Raw genomic sequence first — 15,547 nt, 5'->3', positions numbered from 1 at the left:
ATAACACACAGCAGATAGAAAAATATTTGTTAAACAATCAAATAAATATAAAGCCCTTTATAATCTAGTTAGCCTCACATTCTAGGTGCACCTACCATGTACTTAGGATAGATGAAATAAATAGTGTGCCTCTATATTTCCTATTGCTTCTCTTGGAAAACTTTTCTACCTGCCTTACCAACTGGTCTGTGAACGCCTTTTAATTTCTCCGGGCAAAACACAACGTGTTCTCTTTTGCACCGACATAGCACCTATAAATATGTTTAAGGAATGCCTGGGACCTTGTTTTACAAGACACAGAGCAGTTAACACCCTTTGGGATCTCCACTGAAAATCAAAAGTCAATTCTGAGAATATTCAAGAACTACAAATCTTTTCCATCCTTCAGGGCTCAATGGACACAGGAACTCACTGGTTTCTGTACTGTATAGGAGCTCCAAATGGGCATCTTGAAAGCTTTTCCAAATCCGCTGACATATTCCCTATGATAGAGAAGACAGTGCTCCTTGTTCTTCTGCATAACCTTGGGCCTCCCAAATGGCAAATTTAGTTTCTCTGTCACTGTTACTAAAATGAAAAAAACAAAAAAAAAACAAAAAAAAACCCATAAAATAAAAATGTTTGTAAAATTAGCAAATATTTCTATGCATAAAACTATCATCTGGTGGTTTATTATGTGCCAGTTACTCTGATAATTACTTTTCATACTTAACCTCTTAATTGTTGTAACTCTGAGGCAAGTGTTATATTCCATTCTATATATTACAAAAGTAGAGTTTAGAAAAGTAATCTGGCCAAGGAGCTAACAGCTCACAGGACATATTTGAAGAGATACAACCTCAAAACCAAAAGGACATACTTTGTAACAAAGATGACCTACCTTAATAATTATCATAGGAAAGATTATGCAATTTTAAAGAACAGTATGTCCTAATGTACTTATTTATTTTTATTTGCCTATTATTTCTAAACACTCATCCATTATTGATAGTTTAAAAACCTACAAGGTATTTATGCCATGTAGCAATATGCAACAGATTATAAAAAGATTATCAGCCAACCTAGATATTTACTGAATTCTTACTGTGTGCCAGGCACTATTCTAAGTGCACACATATATTAACTCATTTAATTGTCCCAAAAACTCTATAAAGAAGGTATCCCCATTTTATAAATGATGAAACAGGCCTAGTGAGTTTAACACAAGAATACTTAAAAGATAACAGGTAATAATAATATTGCTGCGGCCAGGCACTATTCTAAATTATTTCCATGGAGTAACTTTTTCAGTCTTTACAACTGCATGAGGTGGGTGCCATTATCATAGATGAGGAGACTGAGACCCAGAGAGGTTAAGTGATTTGGCACAGTCACACAGGCAAGAAGCAATAGAGGTGGGCCATTTGGGCTACTCACATCTAAGAAAAGGAACACGCACAACCATTTCAAGGAATTTGTTGTGTTCTTGGGAGCACTGTAACTACCCCAGGCTTGTCATTGTTATTTAGATCTAGTTTTGTGGGTTTTTTTTTTTTTCTTCCAGTATATTGGCAATATAATCTTTATGTTCAAAAGCCTCTATGAGTTTATCTTAAGGAATCCCGAAAAGGCAATATTGTGTTTTGTTAGGCTTAAACACCAAAGACTTGACATGTTTTCTATTGACTTACTTTCATCTTGAGAGAGATTTAGCATTTGATTCACATGCTCTAGATCAATATCCTGCAAAACAATATGGGGAAGAGAGAAAGTGAAGTCAAAGTGATAAGACATGTTGTAAGGGGATCAGGATTATTTTTGCAGTAATACCCGAATGTTTTACTACTAAGCAAGGAAGCCAGACTAACTTGAGTTTAAATTCCAACTCTGCCACTTGCTCAGAGACAGAGATTCTACTACTGCTTGGGATACTTTGTGTGGGAGTTAACAAAGATACGATTGATAAGGAGGCAAAGTTATGACCACAGCTAGAATCAACTACTAAATTAGAATGACAACATCTCTGGGCTTCTCAGGCTTTTAATAGGAGTACAACTCACTTGAGGGGCTTGTTAAAATGCAGATTCTGATTTGTAATCCTGTGCCCAGTGGGGCCCAAGTTGCTGGATCTCTAACCTGCTTTTAAGAGGCAGATGCTACTCCTGTGACCACACTTCAAATAGCAAAGGGCATTCTTTACAAAGAAGAATTTGGAGGTTTGTAGTCAGGTAGATCAAATTTCTGTGACCTTGGACAGTTTACCTAGCTTCTTCTAACTCTTTGTTCCTAAAATGGAGATGAAAACACCCACATTTTAATGTTTAACATTATTATTATTTTAAATGGTGGTTCCATCCAGGTAAGCTGTAGGTAAGAAACCCACACCCCTACTCTGATCTGATCAAGCTGTGGACTTGATTTTTATTGGGAATCTTGGCTGGACTTTTGTCCTTTAAAGCCTCTTTTGGTCAGCATTTCTCTATATACTTATTGATCTATGTGGCATAATGTTATTTTGAGGATTAGAGAAAAGTCTTTGCTCGCTCCTGGCCATAAGGAGTAACTCTTACCAGAGGCAGCAGGTACTTATTTAACTCTACAACATTTTTAACCTGGCATCAAATGCACCTTGACATTGGTTTTAACTTGATCGACTCCTAATAACAGGCCTCCAATTCTATCCTGAAATCCCAGCCCCCATCCCTGTGCTCTGGTTCTCACAGGGAGGGTTGGTCCTTGGATTCTGAGCTCCTGTTCTGACTCCTTGCCTTCGGGGGGTAGGAGGACTCCTAGCGCCGGAATCTCCCCAGCTGTAAGAGGATAAGTTTACAAAGGAAACCAAAGACAACTTCAAGATTCTACTGCTTTGAACCGTTAAGGACACTTAGCCCACAAGGGAATTAATAATGTCCAAAGAGTGCTTTCCAGTTTACAAAGCATAGTCACATACTTAATCTTACAGTGCATCTCTCATCTCCAGACAAGCTTCAGAGAAAGCACATACACTTACTTAGTAAATATCTGAACTAGAACACAAACCTGGTGGTCAGCTACCCCTATTATAACCCTGGTTATAGATCAACTTGCCCCTTCACATTCTTATGAACATGTGAAGTTATTACTTACATTCTGTAGCTTGGAGCACAAACAGTCTAGAGTATCTGTGGGCAACGGAGTAGTAAAGCCACAAACAGAAGGCTTTGACACTTCCTCTGCATGGACTGGCTCATAAAAAGGTGCCTTCAGAAGATGGTTTAAACTACCGTGGGTGCCATTGTTTGGTGCTGGTTGAATGTGTAGAAGATCTGTTTTTAAAAATAAATTCAAAGTAGTTTTATTTTTTTTTAAGATTTTATTTATTTATTTGACAGAGAGAGAGATCACAAGTAGGCAGAGAGGCAGGCAGAGAGGCAGGCAGAGAGAGAGGAAGGGAAGCAGGCTCCCTGCTGAGCAGATAGCCCCATGCGGGGCTCGATCCCAGGATTGAAAGCAGAGGCTTTAACCCACTGAGCCACCCAGGCGCCCCTCGAAGTAGTTTTTGTTTTTTTTTTTTAAAGATTTTATTTATTTATTTGACAGAGAGAAATCACAAATAAGCAGAGAGGCAGGCAGAGAGAGAGGAGGAAGCAGGCTCCCCGCTGAGCAGAAAGCCCGATGTGGGGCTCGAACCCAGGACCTGGGATCATGACCTGAGCCGAAGGCAGCGGCTTAACCCACTGAGCCACCCAGGCGCCCCAAAGTAGTTTTAAATTAAAAGGCAACACCTGTCTAGCATTTGGAAGGAAACAAAACTTGCTTTAATAAATTCCGCTATAACGTGGTCTTGTATTGCATATGCCTTTAGGTTAGTGTCCCTTCCCTCAGGGATTTCTCTTGGGGGTGGGGGTGTGGCAAGGAGGGGGAGAGAGAGAGGGGGAGGAGAGAGAATCCCAAGCAGACTCCCCATGGAACACAGAGTCCATCCAACATGAGGCTCCATCCCATTACCCTAAGATCATGACCTGAGCCAAACCCTCTTAACCTACTGAACCACCCGGGCGCACATGCTCCCTCACCCCACCCCCCTTCCATAGTTTCTATCGTCTCCTCTTTCTGGACAATGGGAACATTTATTACATAAGCTACACACACCTTCAGGAACTGTTTCTGCTCCTCCAGAGAAAAGTATCATTGTTTAAATGGTCACTTTGTTCCTTAAGCATATCCTGGTTTTCTAGCATAAAAAGCTATATTTTTATCAGGAACAATTTTGAAGAATTTAATTTACAATCTTACTGATAGTATATTTACTTAGTTATATGAAACTTCTTTAAGGACAGGTATCTTTAAAAATTAAACTCATAAATTTTGTGTAATATTTAGATCACTTTTTCTATATTTTCCCTACAACAACCCAATATACAGATATTTTACAAACATAGTCTTTTAAGTGGTTCCTGGTGAATGTCACCAAATAGAACTCTCTTAGAGCTGAAATCCTATCTGGTTCCTTCTAAGCCTCCTCACAAAGGGCCAGCATCCTTGACCACAAACTCAGCTTGGGATCTGAGAGTCAAAGTCGTTAAGGCTACAACACATTATTTTCAAATGGATACTCTTTGGTTTCTAAGTCATATTCAATCACCACAGGCCTTTGGCAAGATTAGGGATGACAATTTTGAGTGAATTTACGTCAGAATTCCTAAAGCTCAAGGTGAAATTACAACTTACCCATTGCCTTGCCAAGACAAATGATTTAGTAGTACAATGCTCTTGAAGTAAGCATGTAGGCAGAAAAGTAGGGGAGATCCCCTAAAACTCTAATTCTTTAAGTTTTTTTTTTCTTTTTAAATACTAAGTGTAATCTGAAGCATCTGTCCAAGAAAATACTTCCTCTCATCCTTTTATGCTGTAAGTTTTTCTCTCTAATTACAAGAAAATACTTGTGCTTTTAGGGGTTCTTTGCCTGCTTTGAGAAGTTAGAAATGTAATTTTATTTATCTAAGTTTTATGAAATTTTCAAATAGTAACTGACAGAAAAGCTTGTCTCTGAGAGCTAATGTTTATCATTACCAACGAACAGAAAGACTTGACTCTTATGCCTGAATAATTCTGAATTTGATGATTCATTCTCATCTTTTCTCCTTTCTGTCTTCTTAGGGCAAAGCACCCATCTCTGGGATTCAATTTATTACCAATTACAAAACACATATTTTTAAAACTATATCCATATTTTGGTGTCAAATGTAAATAGATATACTCACCACACATTAGGTTATAGATTTCAATATTTTCAAATGGCTCAATTTCAGTCTTCTCTTTAAAACTTGGTCCATGTGCCAAGAAGATAGCCTAAGTGGCAACAGTCTATTGTTATTAGATGCCATCTAAACTCAAAAACATTTGTTAGAAAAGACCCAATTTTCCCTCTGTCCTAGCTCCCCAGTTGTGTCTGAGGCTATTGTAAGGAATTCTTGAAAATGATTTTTATATCATTTGCACCTGTTATTGGGATTCCAACCATCCCAGTCAAATATAATCTATATTGTATTTACTTTTGCTAAATGGACCTGCTTCCACAGCCCCTCTTATGTCAACAGATGAGGAAGAACAAGCAACAACAGACAACCAGGGTCAGCACAGTTCTACCGTATCTATGGTATAAATTAGAAATTCATCAAATAATACCAGATATTCTTCCACAGTCCTTTCATGTCATTGTTCAAATATGTTAGTAAGTGACAAAAACTGTTGAAGTCTCTAAACACTAAATTTTTTTTTTACAACTTATACTAACCCATTGATGTCTCAAATAAATCTCCCCTCTACTTTTTTTTTTTTTTTTTTTTGTCAGAGAGAGAGAGAGAGATTGAGCACAGGCAGACAGAGTGGCAGGCAGAGGCAGAGGGAGAAGCAGGCTCCCCACAGAACAAGGAGCCTGATGTGGGACTTGATCCCAGCACGCCGGGATCATGACCTGAGCCGAAGGCAGCGGCTTAACCAACTGAGCCACCCAGGCGTCCCCTCCCCTCTACTTTTAAGAAGAAGAAACCTAAATACTTTTATTTACATTTAATTAATTCATGTTAGATATATTATTAATAACACATCTAATACTTTCAGACTGTAAATAACTAGAAAAAAGTGTCAAACATAAATAATTATTTTTTGGTAATGGTGTCATATATCTTTTTTCCCAAGATAATTAGCAAAGAACAGGAGGCATAAGTATTTCTTATAGTAATTGGTTTAATTATCAAATATCAAATACCAGTAGTATTCTGCATCTCTCTGTCTCCAGAGACTTTTCACATGTTTACAAGGATCTATAGCTCATCATAACAATGTTAAAAGGCAGTATATTCAGAAAGAGCCCAAAACATTTTCTTTAATTGGGAAGGATGTGTATATGTGTGTGTATGTGTGTGTGTGTTGTGTGTGCGTTATTATTAATGGAAATAGGTAAGACAGCCAGTTGCGAAAAGTCATAAATGAAGCTTTATCTATGGGGGAGTATCAGTTATACTTTATTCAAACAGTCTCTTCCCTGGGTTTCCAGGACACACTACGCTCCTCCTGGTTTTCTTCCTTCGTTATTGGCTTTACTTCTAAGTGTCTTTGCTAGTGACTCTTTTTCTTTCAACTTCTTCAAGTAGAATTGCTTAGAGCTCAGTCCTTGGTCTTCCTTTCTACCTATATTCCCTCAGTTTCTGAAGACCGTCTCTAGTTGTGTATCTTTTAACTAATTTACACACCTAAAACTTAAATTTTTAAAATCTCTGAATAGACAGACTCTCTTTAGGTGCCCATAAAACTTCTCCACTTGAATGCCTAATAAATATTTTGAACTTAACATACCCAGTTGAACCCTCACTCCTTCCTCTCCAATCAGCCGCAGTTGAACATCCTTCCAATAGCCTATGACTCATCCCCAACATGTCAGGCACACTTGCCACCTTCAGGCCTTTGCACTGGCTGTTTCCTCAGCCTGGGACACTTGTCCCCTGAATATTTGAAAGGTAAATTCTATCAGCTTCTTCAAGTCTCTGTACAAACATCATAATGAATCTCACGCTCTCCACCTTGTGTAAAATAGCACACCACTCCCATGGTTCGCTGAAACATCCCCAATGTCTGCCAACTCTGCTTTACTTTCATGTCCCATGGTACCTACCCCTAACATACCAAATAATATACTACATTATTAACACCAATAGTCTATATTCCTCTGTTAGAATGAAAGCTTCGTGAGGGTAGGGATCCTTAGCTGTTTTGTTCAAAGCTGTATTCAAGAGTCCTGAAGACTGCCTATCACAAAGTAGCTACTCAATAAATATTTGTTAAAAAAAAAATGAAGCAGTAAATTACCTCCATGCTCTTAAATTCGTTGTTATAACCATGATTGCCTCCTCCACAGGATGAATATGCTTTACTCCTTTAAAGAAATAATAATGTTACATTGCAATAAATACATGGATATGAAATCTTACTCTTAACCTGAGCTTTAATGGATTTTTATGTACCTTCTGCTTTTATAGAAGTAAATTTTTCTGTCAACAACAGCATAAACATAGTTCTTTTCATGCTCAAATTCATAACCATAGAGGAACAAACAGAATGGTAGGAGAGAAGGGAGGAGAATTCCAGAATCTATAAATAGAATTCAAAAGCCTTTGACACTTAGACATTGACAAGATAAAAACAAAGGCATAGATTTAAAAAAAAAAAAAGAATTCGAAATGTAGTATTGTGTGTCAGCTACACATCAATAAAAAATTAAAAATATAAAAAAATTGTCTTCTAGCTTACCTGTATCTTTACACATTAATTAATGTCTGTGTGATTCAGAACAGTTTGACTAATATGCTACATAAAGCATTTCAGTACTTTAGAAATAAGTCTTTGAAACTGGGAAAAAATATTGATTCCTATTAAAAGTATAAAGAATATGGAGGGAAGTTAATTCTAACACTTGGTAAGAAAAAGCTAGTATATTCTTATAAATTCAGTTTATTTTTAATTTGGAGGCCATTCTTCCATAGGCTGTTGCCCTATTACTTAAAGGACTTTTTAAATGTAGTCTTTTGCCCACCCTCTCATACTTTAGTTTTTGAACTGAGCAGTATTAGCAATTTTATACATAGTTGGTTTTTATACATGAAAGCAAAATGGCAACAAATAAACCTAGATTTTTTTTTTTAAAGCAACAATGTCATAGGGGTTCAAATTAGGTCGCTAATGGAAAAAAAAGCCTCCTCTTCCCAACAGTTGGCCTTAAGATATTTTTCTCATTTGCTTTCTCACTCCTACCTCCCACTCCTCAGGCAAATACATGCATGCAGTGTTTTTGTTTGTTTTTATGTCGTAGGCAGGACTTAAGTGTCTTAAAAAATTAACTTTTAGAACAGTCATAAATGACTCCTACTCAGCTTAAATAAAAATAAATCACAAATTAAAAAATAAATTACAACACTGAGCAGGCTACACTCATCTCTACCTAAGAGATGAAAGAAAGGAGAGGGTAAGGACTAGCAGGAGTGGGAAAAAACAAGAGGAGTTCTATTCAAATTCAATTACCCAAGGTGCCAGTTCATTACTTTGGTTAATTCCAATAAAATATCGGACAGAAGGAAAGAGTTGTTTAAAAATATTTTTATCCTTATTTCAGTGATATTTGGTTCCATCTGATTATTGGAACTATATGGGGATAATTAAGTTTTAAATTCTGTGTGGGAAGCTAGAGGATTCATTAATTAAAGGGAAAAAGAGGTCTTTAGAACCAAGTCATTGGTAAAATTTTCTGAAGTTGATCCTTCCTTTATCTTTTATTTTCAGAAAAATATTTAGTATTTTCAACTTCTCACCGAACTCAATTAGGAAACTAGTCAATATGAAAGTCAATACTTACTCGGAAGTAAAAGGTAAAAAAAAAATAGTGTTCGAAAAACACGATTTTCTGTCCTTCTCAAGTGAAAATTCTAGAAACTGGCTTGCTCTTCCAACTCTTCCAACTGGTCCTGTTTATGCTTTCCAACCATTAGACTGGAAATTACATATGGAAAAACAGAAGCCAGCATTGGGAAAAGAGGAGTTGATTTTATCTATCCTGATTAAGCTCAACTTCCAGGTACCATATGAAATCTTCTGGAACAAATTCTCTTTTATCTTCTCCACGTCTAATTAGTAAATTTGAAATCAAGGCCAGTTTCTCCACCACAGTTGAGTAATGACATAGGTAGGAGATGAGCAAGGCCTCTTTCCTGACTCTCAGACAGCTGCCAAGTCCCATGCACCTGCGTAGTCCCTTTCACATTTTCCCCTGCTCTCCTCTTCTGCCGTGCTCAGCTAGATCCTTGTTACTTCTGGCCTGAACAAAGTTCCTAATTGGTCTAATTGGTTATCCTGACTGTGAATTTCAGAGTCTTCCCACATCACACACACGCACACGCACACACACACACACACACACACACCTCTTAGCCATATTGACACTGAGCTCTCTGAAATGCAAATGCTCATATCCACGTATTCACCTCTAGCCACCCTGTATCTACCAATGTCCTGCTTCCTTAATTGTCAAAAGTCACAGATTTTAGTCATGACAGTTCCTTTAGGAAGAGACCAACTCCATTCTCCCAGGGCTCTAGTGATGCAGAACTACTTGAAATTGCTGGAATCTAGTCCTTCAGCCTGTAAACCTGTTTCTACACTTCCTTGCCCCAGAGCAGCTGCTGGCTTTAAAAAGGTGCCCCATTGTTCTGGGCAGAGAATTTTGAGAAAGAAGCACCTCTGTGAATACAGCCTGGCAGTGCTGGAGGCTTAAGCTGATGGATGCCTTCCAGCAGAGTAAAGGGGTCTGTTTCCTCCTGCAAACATAGCCCCCTATCAGGGCTCAGTGAGCTGAGCAAGGGTTGTTTTCACTGCCTCTCTTCTTGGCTGAGTGCCTCTGGGCAGTGCACAGATTACACAACTACCTGGGGCAGACTGGCTGCATGTGACAGCATTTAGCTATCCATCCTGAGTCTTCAAAGCCCAGAGCAGTAATCACAGCCACCAGGAAGCTTCCTCTGATGTTCTCTGACATCTACACCTGGGCTGTGTAATCACTCTTTTTGTTTCCTTGCACATTGTACTTGATCCTCACGCAGCAATCCTCACGCAGCATTTATAACAATTGATTACAATTCTTGTCTTTCTCCTTGCCTGCACAAAGATCCTTAGGGTGGGGACTGTGTCTACCCCCATTTCTTAGAAAGGTACCTGGGAGGGACACCTGGATGGCTCAGTCAGTCAAGCGTCTGCCTTCGGCTCGTCACAATCCCAGAGTCCTTCAATAGAATCCTGCATTGGGCTCCCCACTCAGCAGAGAACCTGTTTCTCCCTCTACATCTGCTGCTCCCCCTGCTGGTGCTGTCTCTCTCTCTCTGACAAATAAGTAAAATCTTTTAAAAAATAAAATAAAATAAAATGATTTTTTAAAAAAAAAGAAGAAGAAGAAAAAGAAAGGTGCCTGGGAGTTATTTGTCACTTTTCAATCATAAAATGAAAAGCTATTATTCAAGTTCGTTTAGGGAGCACTTTAACAATACTTCAGTTGTAGTTTCAAATAATTGGGTTTCCTCAAATTAATAAAATCCAACACATTTTAGGCAAAATAAGGATGATGATGGTGAAAGATTACACTAAACGATGATATTTGCTATAATTCTGGAAAGGAGATCTAATCTAGTTATCAAATATCGGACATTATAACTAAAAACAGCATACTGTAATGTAGAGACCAGGCAGCCTGACACTCATGTGTTAAGGGTTGGAGGTAGAGCAAACCCAGGGCTTGATCAGATGAGACTCCCTGGTGGCTCGGGTTTGGGCTGTCGTCAACATTTCCCTTTGATATAAATGAGTTTACTTTAATATCAAGAGACTAATAAAACCACACTAATTTGGTGTTACAGACGATGAAGATGAAGTCCTGAGACATTAATTTGTTTATGTTCTCACAGTCTATGTGTGGAGGCGGGTCTTGAACCCTCAGTCTTGAACATCTTGCTGCTAGCGGTTACATTTAAAAAGCTCATACTTTGAGACTAGATATTAATGTGTAATACCCAGAGGTATTCTGGTGGCTGGACTCTCCTTCTATAACCCATCGGTCATGTTATAGGATGCATGGGCACTTCTGCATTTGTTACCAGTGACCTCTTTATTTCTTCCATCTCATACTCTCAACAGTAAATATTTGGAGCCATTTACCCACATTTGGACATATATTTGCTCACATGATACATGCCTACATTACTAAAAGCTTTATATACTTAATATTAGTAAAGCTTAGTCTTTTTAGTTCTTCTGGAGAATGCTACGGTGAGCCATGCAATAAAGCCACTCATCCTCGCAAAGGATTGTAAAACCCCAATCCCAAGGAGAGAGGCCAACGCCATCTAGTGGTCAGATGCAAGCACGCACACTCTCTGGCCTAACCGTGTACTGCTTAGGTTTCCTGTTATCTCATAGAACAGGTTTTGCCAAAACCCCAGTTCCTCATCCTGTACCCACTCATATTAGAGCCCAACTGCCTTATCTTTCTCTTGTTTCCCCTTTGTTAAACATGTCTTTCAGCGTCTGTATACCCACTGTCTTCTGTATCCTCTGGCATTAGACTGCACACAAATAAGGCCAGAAAACAATATGATCCTGATTCCATTTAAACCCACGTATGCACATGGAAAAACCACCACCACCACCACCACAACACTGGAATGAAATAAAGAAATAGGAAACATTAGTTGCACTACCAGAAAGTGTGTATGTATTTGTTTGCTGGCTTATTATCAGTCTTCATCATTGGACAAGAATCCTGTCTGTTATCCTTCAAATGCCTAAAACAAGGCCCAGCACACACAACAAACACCAGTGATTTTGTGAAACCAATGAATGAATTGGTTATCTTGGGATGAGGGGATTCAGAATGGTTTTTATTTTCACTAAACACAATTATAATTTACAAATGCTCAACAATCAACATGCATGGTAACTAGAAAAAAAGACCAAGCTAACCAATAGGTTAGCTTGGCCTCAGAGCCATAAAGGTGCTCCTTCATAAAAACGACAAAGATGACAGACAGCGATCTCGAGGAGCCACCCAATCAGTAACTTACTACCAACCTTCAGGACAACTGATATCATCTTTACATCCCATCTACCACCTTAAAATGACCTGAGTGGGGGTGTGCTGGTACTGACAGTTTCTGGAACGGTCTACAGTGTCAGTCTTCTTCCTCTTGCTCGTCTGTCTTGTGAGGATTAGGATGCTAAGACTGGCCCCCTAAGAACAGGCGTTTCAAATGCAGAAGTTCTAGGTGGCATATAAAAAGTCAAGGAAATATCAGTCCTCAGGGAAAAAAATCACAGGATCATAATAGCAGGGTAAAATTAAGTAAAGAAATGAAATCCTGCCATTTGCAACAACGTGGATGGAACTAGAAGGTATCATGCTGAGCGAAGTAAGTCAACCAGAGAAAGACAATTATCCTATGATCTCTCTGATATGAAGAACTTGAGAGGCAGGGTGGGGGGTTGTGAGGGGAAAATGAAGCAAGGTGGGATCGGAGGGAGACAAACCATAAGAGACTCTTAATCTCAGGAAACAAACAGGGTTGTTGGGGGGGGGGGTTGGAGGGGTAGGGAGAGGACACTGGATTATGGACCCTGGGGAGGGTATGTGCTATGGTGAGTGCTGTGAATTTTGTAAGCCTGACGATTCACAGACCGGTACCCCTGCTCAAAAAATACATCATATATTAATATAAATAATAAAAAAAATTAAGGTAATCTATACTGAAAGAGGGTTGTTAAAAGCATTACAAGACAAGTGAATAGATGCACAAACCTCACAGCCAGCCACTGCCGATCCACCAAAAGATGAACCTTGTCAATTCTAATATTTTTGGCAAAGTGGAGTCGTTTTGGCAAATCAGGAGTCAAATAGGGTTTGAAATGCTGATCAGGTTTCCGGCACTAAAAAATAGGTAAATTCTTTCTTCATGTAAGTTATAAAATATGCAAGCTAATTCAACAATAACATCTTCTAAGACAATTAAGCACTTTTTAAAATTAAGAGGATTTAAATTTGGCTTATAAAATAAGGATATGAGGGGCACCTGGGTGGCTCAGTGGGTTAGAGCCTCTGCCTTCGGCTCAGGTCATGATCTCAGAGTCCTGGGATCGAGCCCCGCATCGGGCTATCTGCTCAGCAGGGAGCCTGCTTCCCTCTCTCTCCCTGCCTGCCTCTCTGCCTACTTGTGATCTCTGTCTGTCAAATAAATAAATAAAATCTTTAAAATATGATAAAATAAGGATATGAAACCTGGTATCATTGTGGTCACATTCCCCAATTATGTTGTTTTTATTGTTGCAAGTTGTTGATTTAAATTATGAGTTGGTGTTTGATGTTCTAAGTTTTTCACCATAAACTTCCCCTCCTTTTTTGACAGACACTAGCTATGTCGAGATTTCGAGTGGCAATTACAACTTTTGGATTTAAATTACATATGAAGACTATATAACACAGTAAATATCACTAAAAATTTTAAGACTCAGTTTAATTGCACCAAAATCCTTTTACAATGGATTCAATTTACCCTTGAAATAACCTACATTTGCTTACTTCTCAAATCAAATCAAAAGTTTCTGATACCTGGCACAGGTTCTTTATCTTTAAAACTCATGGATCTCTTACAAACTAGAGGGAAATGTTTCCTTAATAATTAAATAATTAATAAGTAATAATTACTGCAGTAACTTGGTGGCATATTTTAAAACTGTGTAAAAATGCCACTCGGGGCACCTGGGTGGCTCAGTGGGTTAAAGTCTCTGCGTTTGGCTTGGGTCATGATCCCAGAGTCCTGGGATTGAGCCCCATGTGGGGCTCTCTGCTCAGCAGGGAGCCTGCTTCCTCCTTTCTCTGTCTGCCTCTCTGCCTACTTACGATTCTGTCAAATAAATAAATAAAATCTTAAAAAAAACTGTATAAAAATGCAACTCATAGACATCTAAAAAAAAAGGTGAGGAGACGAGAACTAGAACTAAAAATGAACTTTTTCTCCCTCATGACCTTTTTGAGAAACAAGAGAAAAAAATACAGGAAAGAATATGGGGAAATTAAATTTTTTCTACTTCCTCATTTTTATTTAAGCCTCAATCATCTCACAAATACTTTAAGTTTGTACTCATTACTATTTTGTGCTCAATTTATAGAAGAAAAAAAGACACCATGAAATTGAACAAAAAAAAAATTAAAAAGGAAAATGGACAATAGAGCAAGAGAGTTATAGGATGAAAAGGGGAAGAGAAATTATTTATTGCACACATATTTTGGCCATTTTTTTTCTTGCCTATTTTAGTTTCTTTACCAGGCCTCTTCTTCTTCTTTTTTTTTTTTTTTTTTTAAGATTTTATTTATTTATTTGAGAGAGAGAAAGAGAGCATGAGCAGGGGTCGGGAGAGGAAAAGCAGGATCCCCGCTGAGCAGGGAGCCTAATGCAAGGCTCGATCCCAGGACCCGAAGAACAAGATCTGAGCTGAAGGCAGAAGCTTAACTGACTGAGCCACCCAGGCAGCCCCATTGTTACTTCCTTCAGAAGCCAATATTTTTGTAACATTCAGGCAAGTACTTGATGGCAGCTCCTGGGTACGCAGCTTCCTCAAAGATAACACAGGACTAGACTGTACCCTCGAGGACCACAGGTCACGTGGCAGTCACACTCTCCTAGCTGGTGTGTAGCCAGAGTAAATCCCAAGGAAATGGGAGGCATGTTGCCAACTTCTGAAGGAAGAATGGGGTTATACTTTGCATTTGAGAATTTAGGCTGAAGACCCTAAAGTTGGGAAAGCTTAGGTCATTTTATCTAAGAACAAAGTTGATGTTGCTTTCTGTCATGCAGCCACAACACTGTTGAGCTAAAGAGCCACCCGTTCATGTTTGGTTATGTTTGTCCAATAAAAGCTCAATACGGGACCTGGGACCAGCATTACCAGGAATATATATTGCACTGCCAATGCAGTATTTCCTGGGAATAACAGACGACTTCATGAAATGGTGGTCCGTTCCTTCAGGGTTCTGTGGCTCCAGGCCCCGCCTATTCTTACAGTGCCAGGTAATGGATTTCCAAAGACTGTGGTAAATTCCCTGCACCATCAGAATTGTTAGAGATTTGCCCCTCCTCACCAACACAGCTTCAGCTATAGGGCTCGTGAGGTGATGAGGAAAGAGCAACAATATGTAGTTTTAGAGAGTCCACACACTGAAAATTCCCAAGTGCCCTCCCAATCAGCGTGGACACACAGCCTCTCTGCCTTTCACCAGCACGGGGTGAGATTGCCTACCCTGCGTACTCAAGATCAGCGTATCAGAAGGTGTAAGAGAAAAATGAGCGATTAAGACTAAAGAATTGCTGCTCTAGTAGTCATTTCAAAAATTTTTTTTTAGATTTTGTTCATTTATTGGACAGAGAGAGAGAGATAGAGAGAGAGAGCACAAGCCTGGGGAGTGGCAGACAGAGGGAGAAGGAGAAGGAGGCTCTCCGCTGAG

The 15,547-nt window shown here is 38.9% G+C and overlaps 1 protein-coding gene across 1 annotated transcript in view; it reads right to left on the bottom strand.

Annotated features, from left to right (window-relative positions):
* Positions 1 to 15,547, bottom strand: part of ENPP3 (ectonucleotide pyrophosphatase/phosphodiesterase 3) — a 76,327-nt gene that overhangs the window by 17,504 nt on the left and 43,276 nt on the right. The window contains exons 15-20 of the mRNA XM_047734475.1: positions 12,848 to 12,975; positions 7,327 to 7,393; positions 5,223 to 5,310; positions 3,106 to 3,284; positions 1,671 to 1,722; positions 413 to 567 (exon numbers count right to left, since the gene is read on the bottom strand). Of these exons, the coding sequence (XP_047590431.1) occupies positions 413 to 567; positions 1,671 to 1,722; positions 3,106 to 3,284; positions 5,223 to 5,310; positions 7,327 to 7,393; positions 12,848 to 12,975 (669 nt within the window). The remainder of the gene's footprint in view (positions 1 to 412; positions 568 to 1,670; positions 1,723 to 3,105; positions 3,285 to 5,222; positions 5,311 to 7,326; positions 7,394 to 12,847; positions 12,976 to 15,547) is intronic.

The sequence above is a fragment of the Lutra lutra genome, chromosome 6 (genome assembly GCF_902655055.1).
Source record: "Lutra lutra chromosome 6, mLutLut1.2, whole genome shotgun sequence".
Lineage (NCBI taxonomy): Eukaryota > Metazoa > Chordata > Mammalia > Carnivora > Mustelidae > Lutra > Lutra lutra.
The sequence above is the reverse complement of the archived record's forward strand: the minus strand, read 5'-3'. Positions and strand labels throughout refer to the sequence as shown.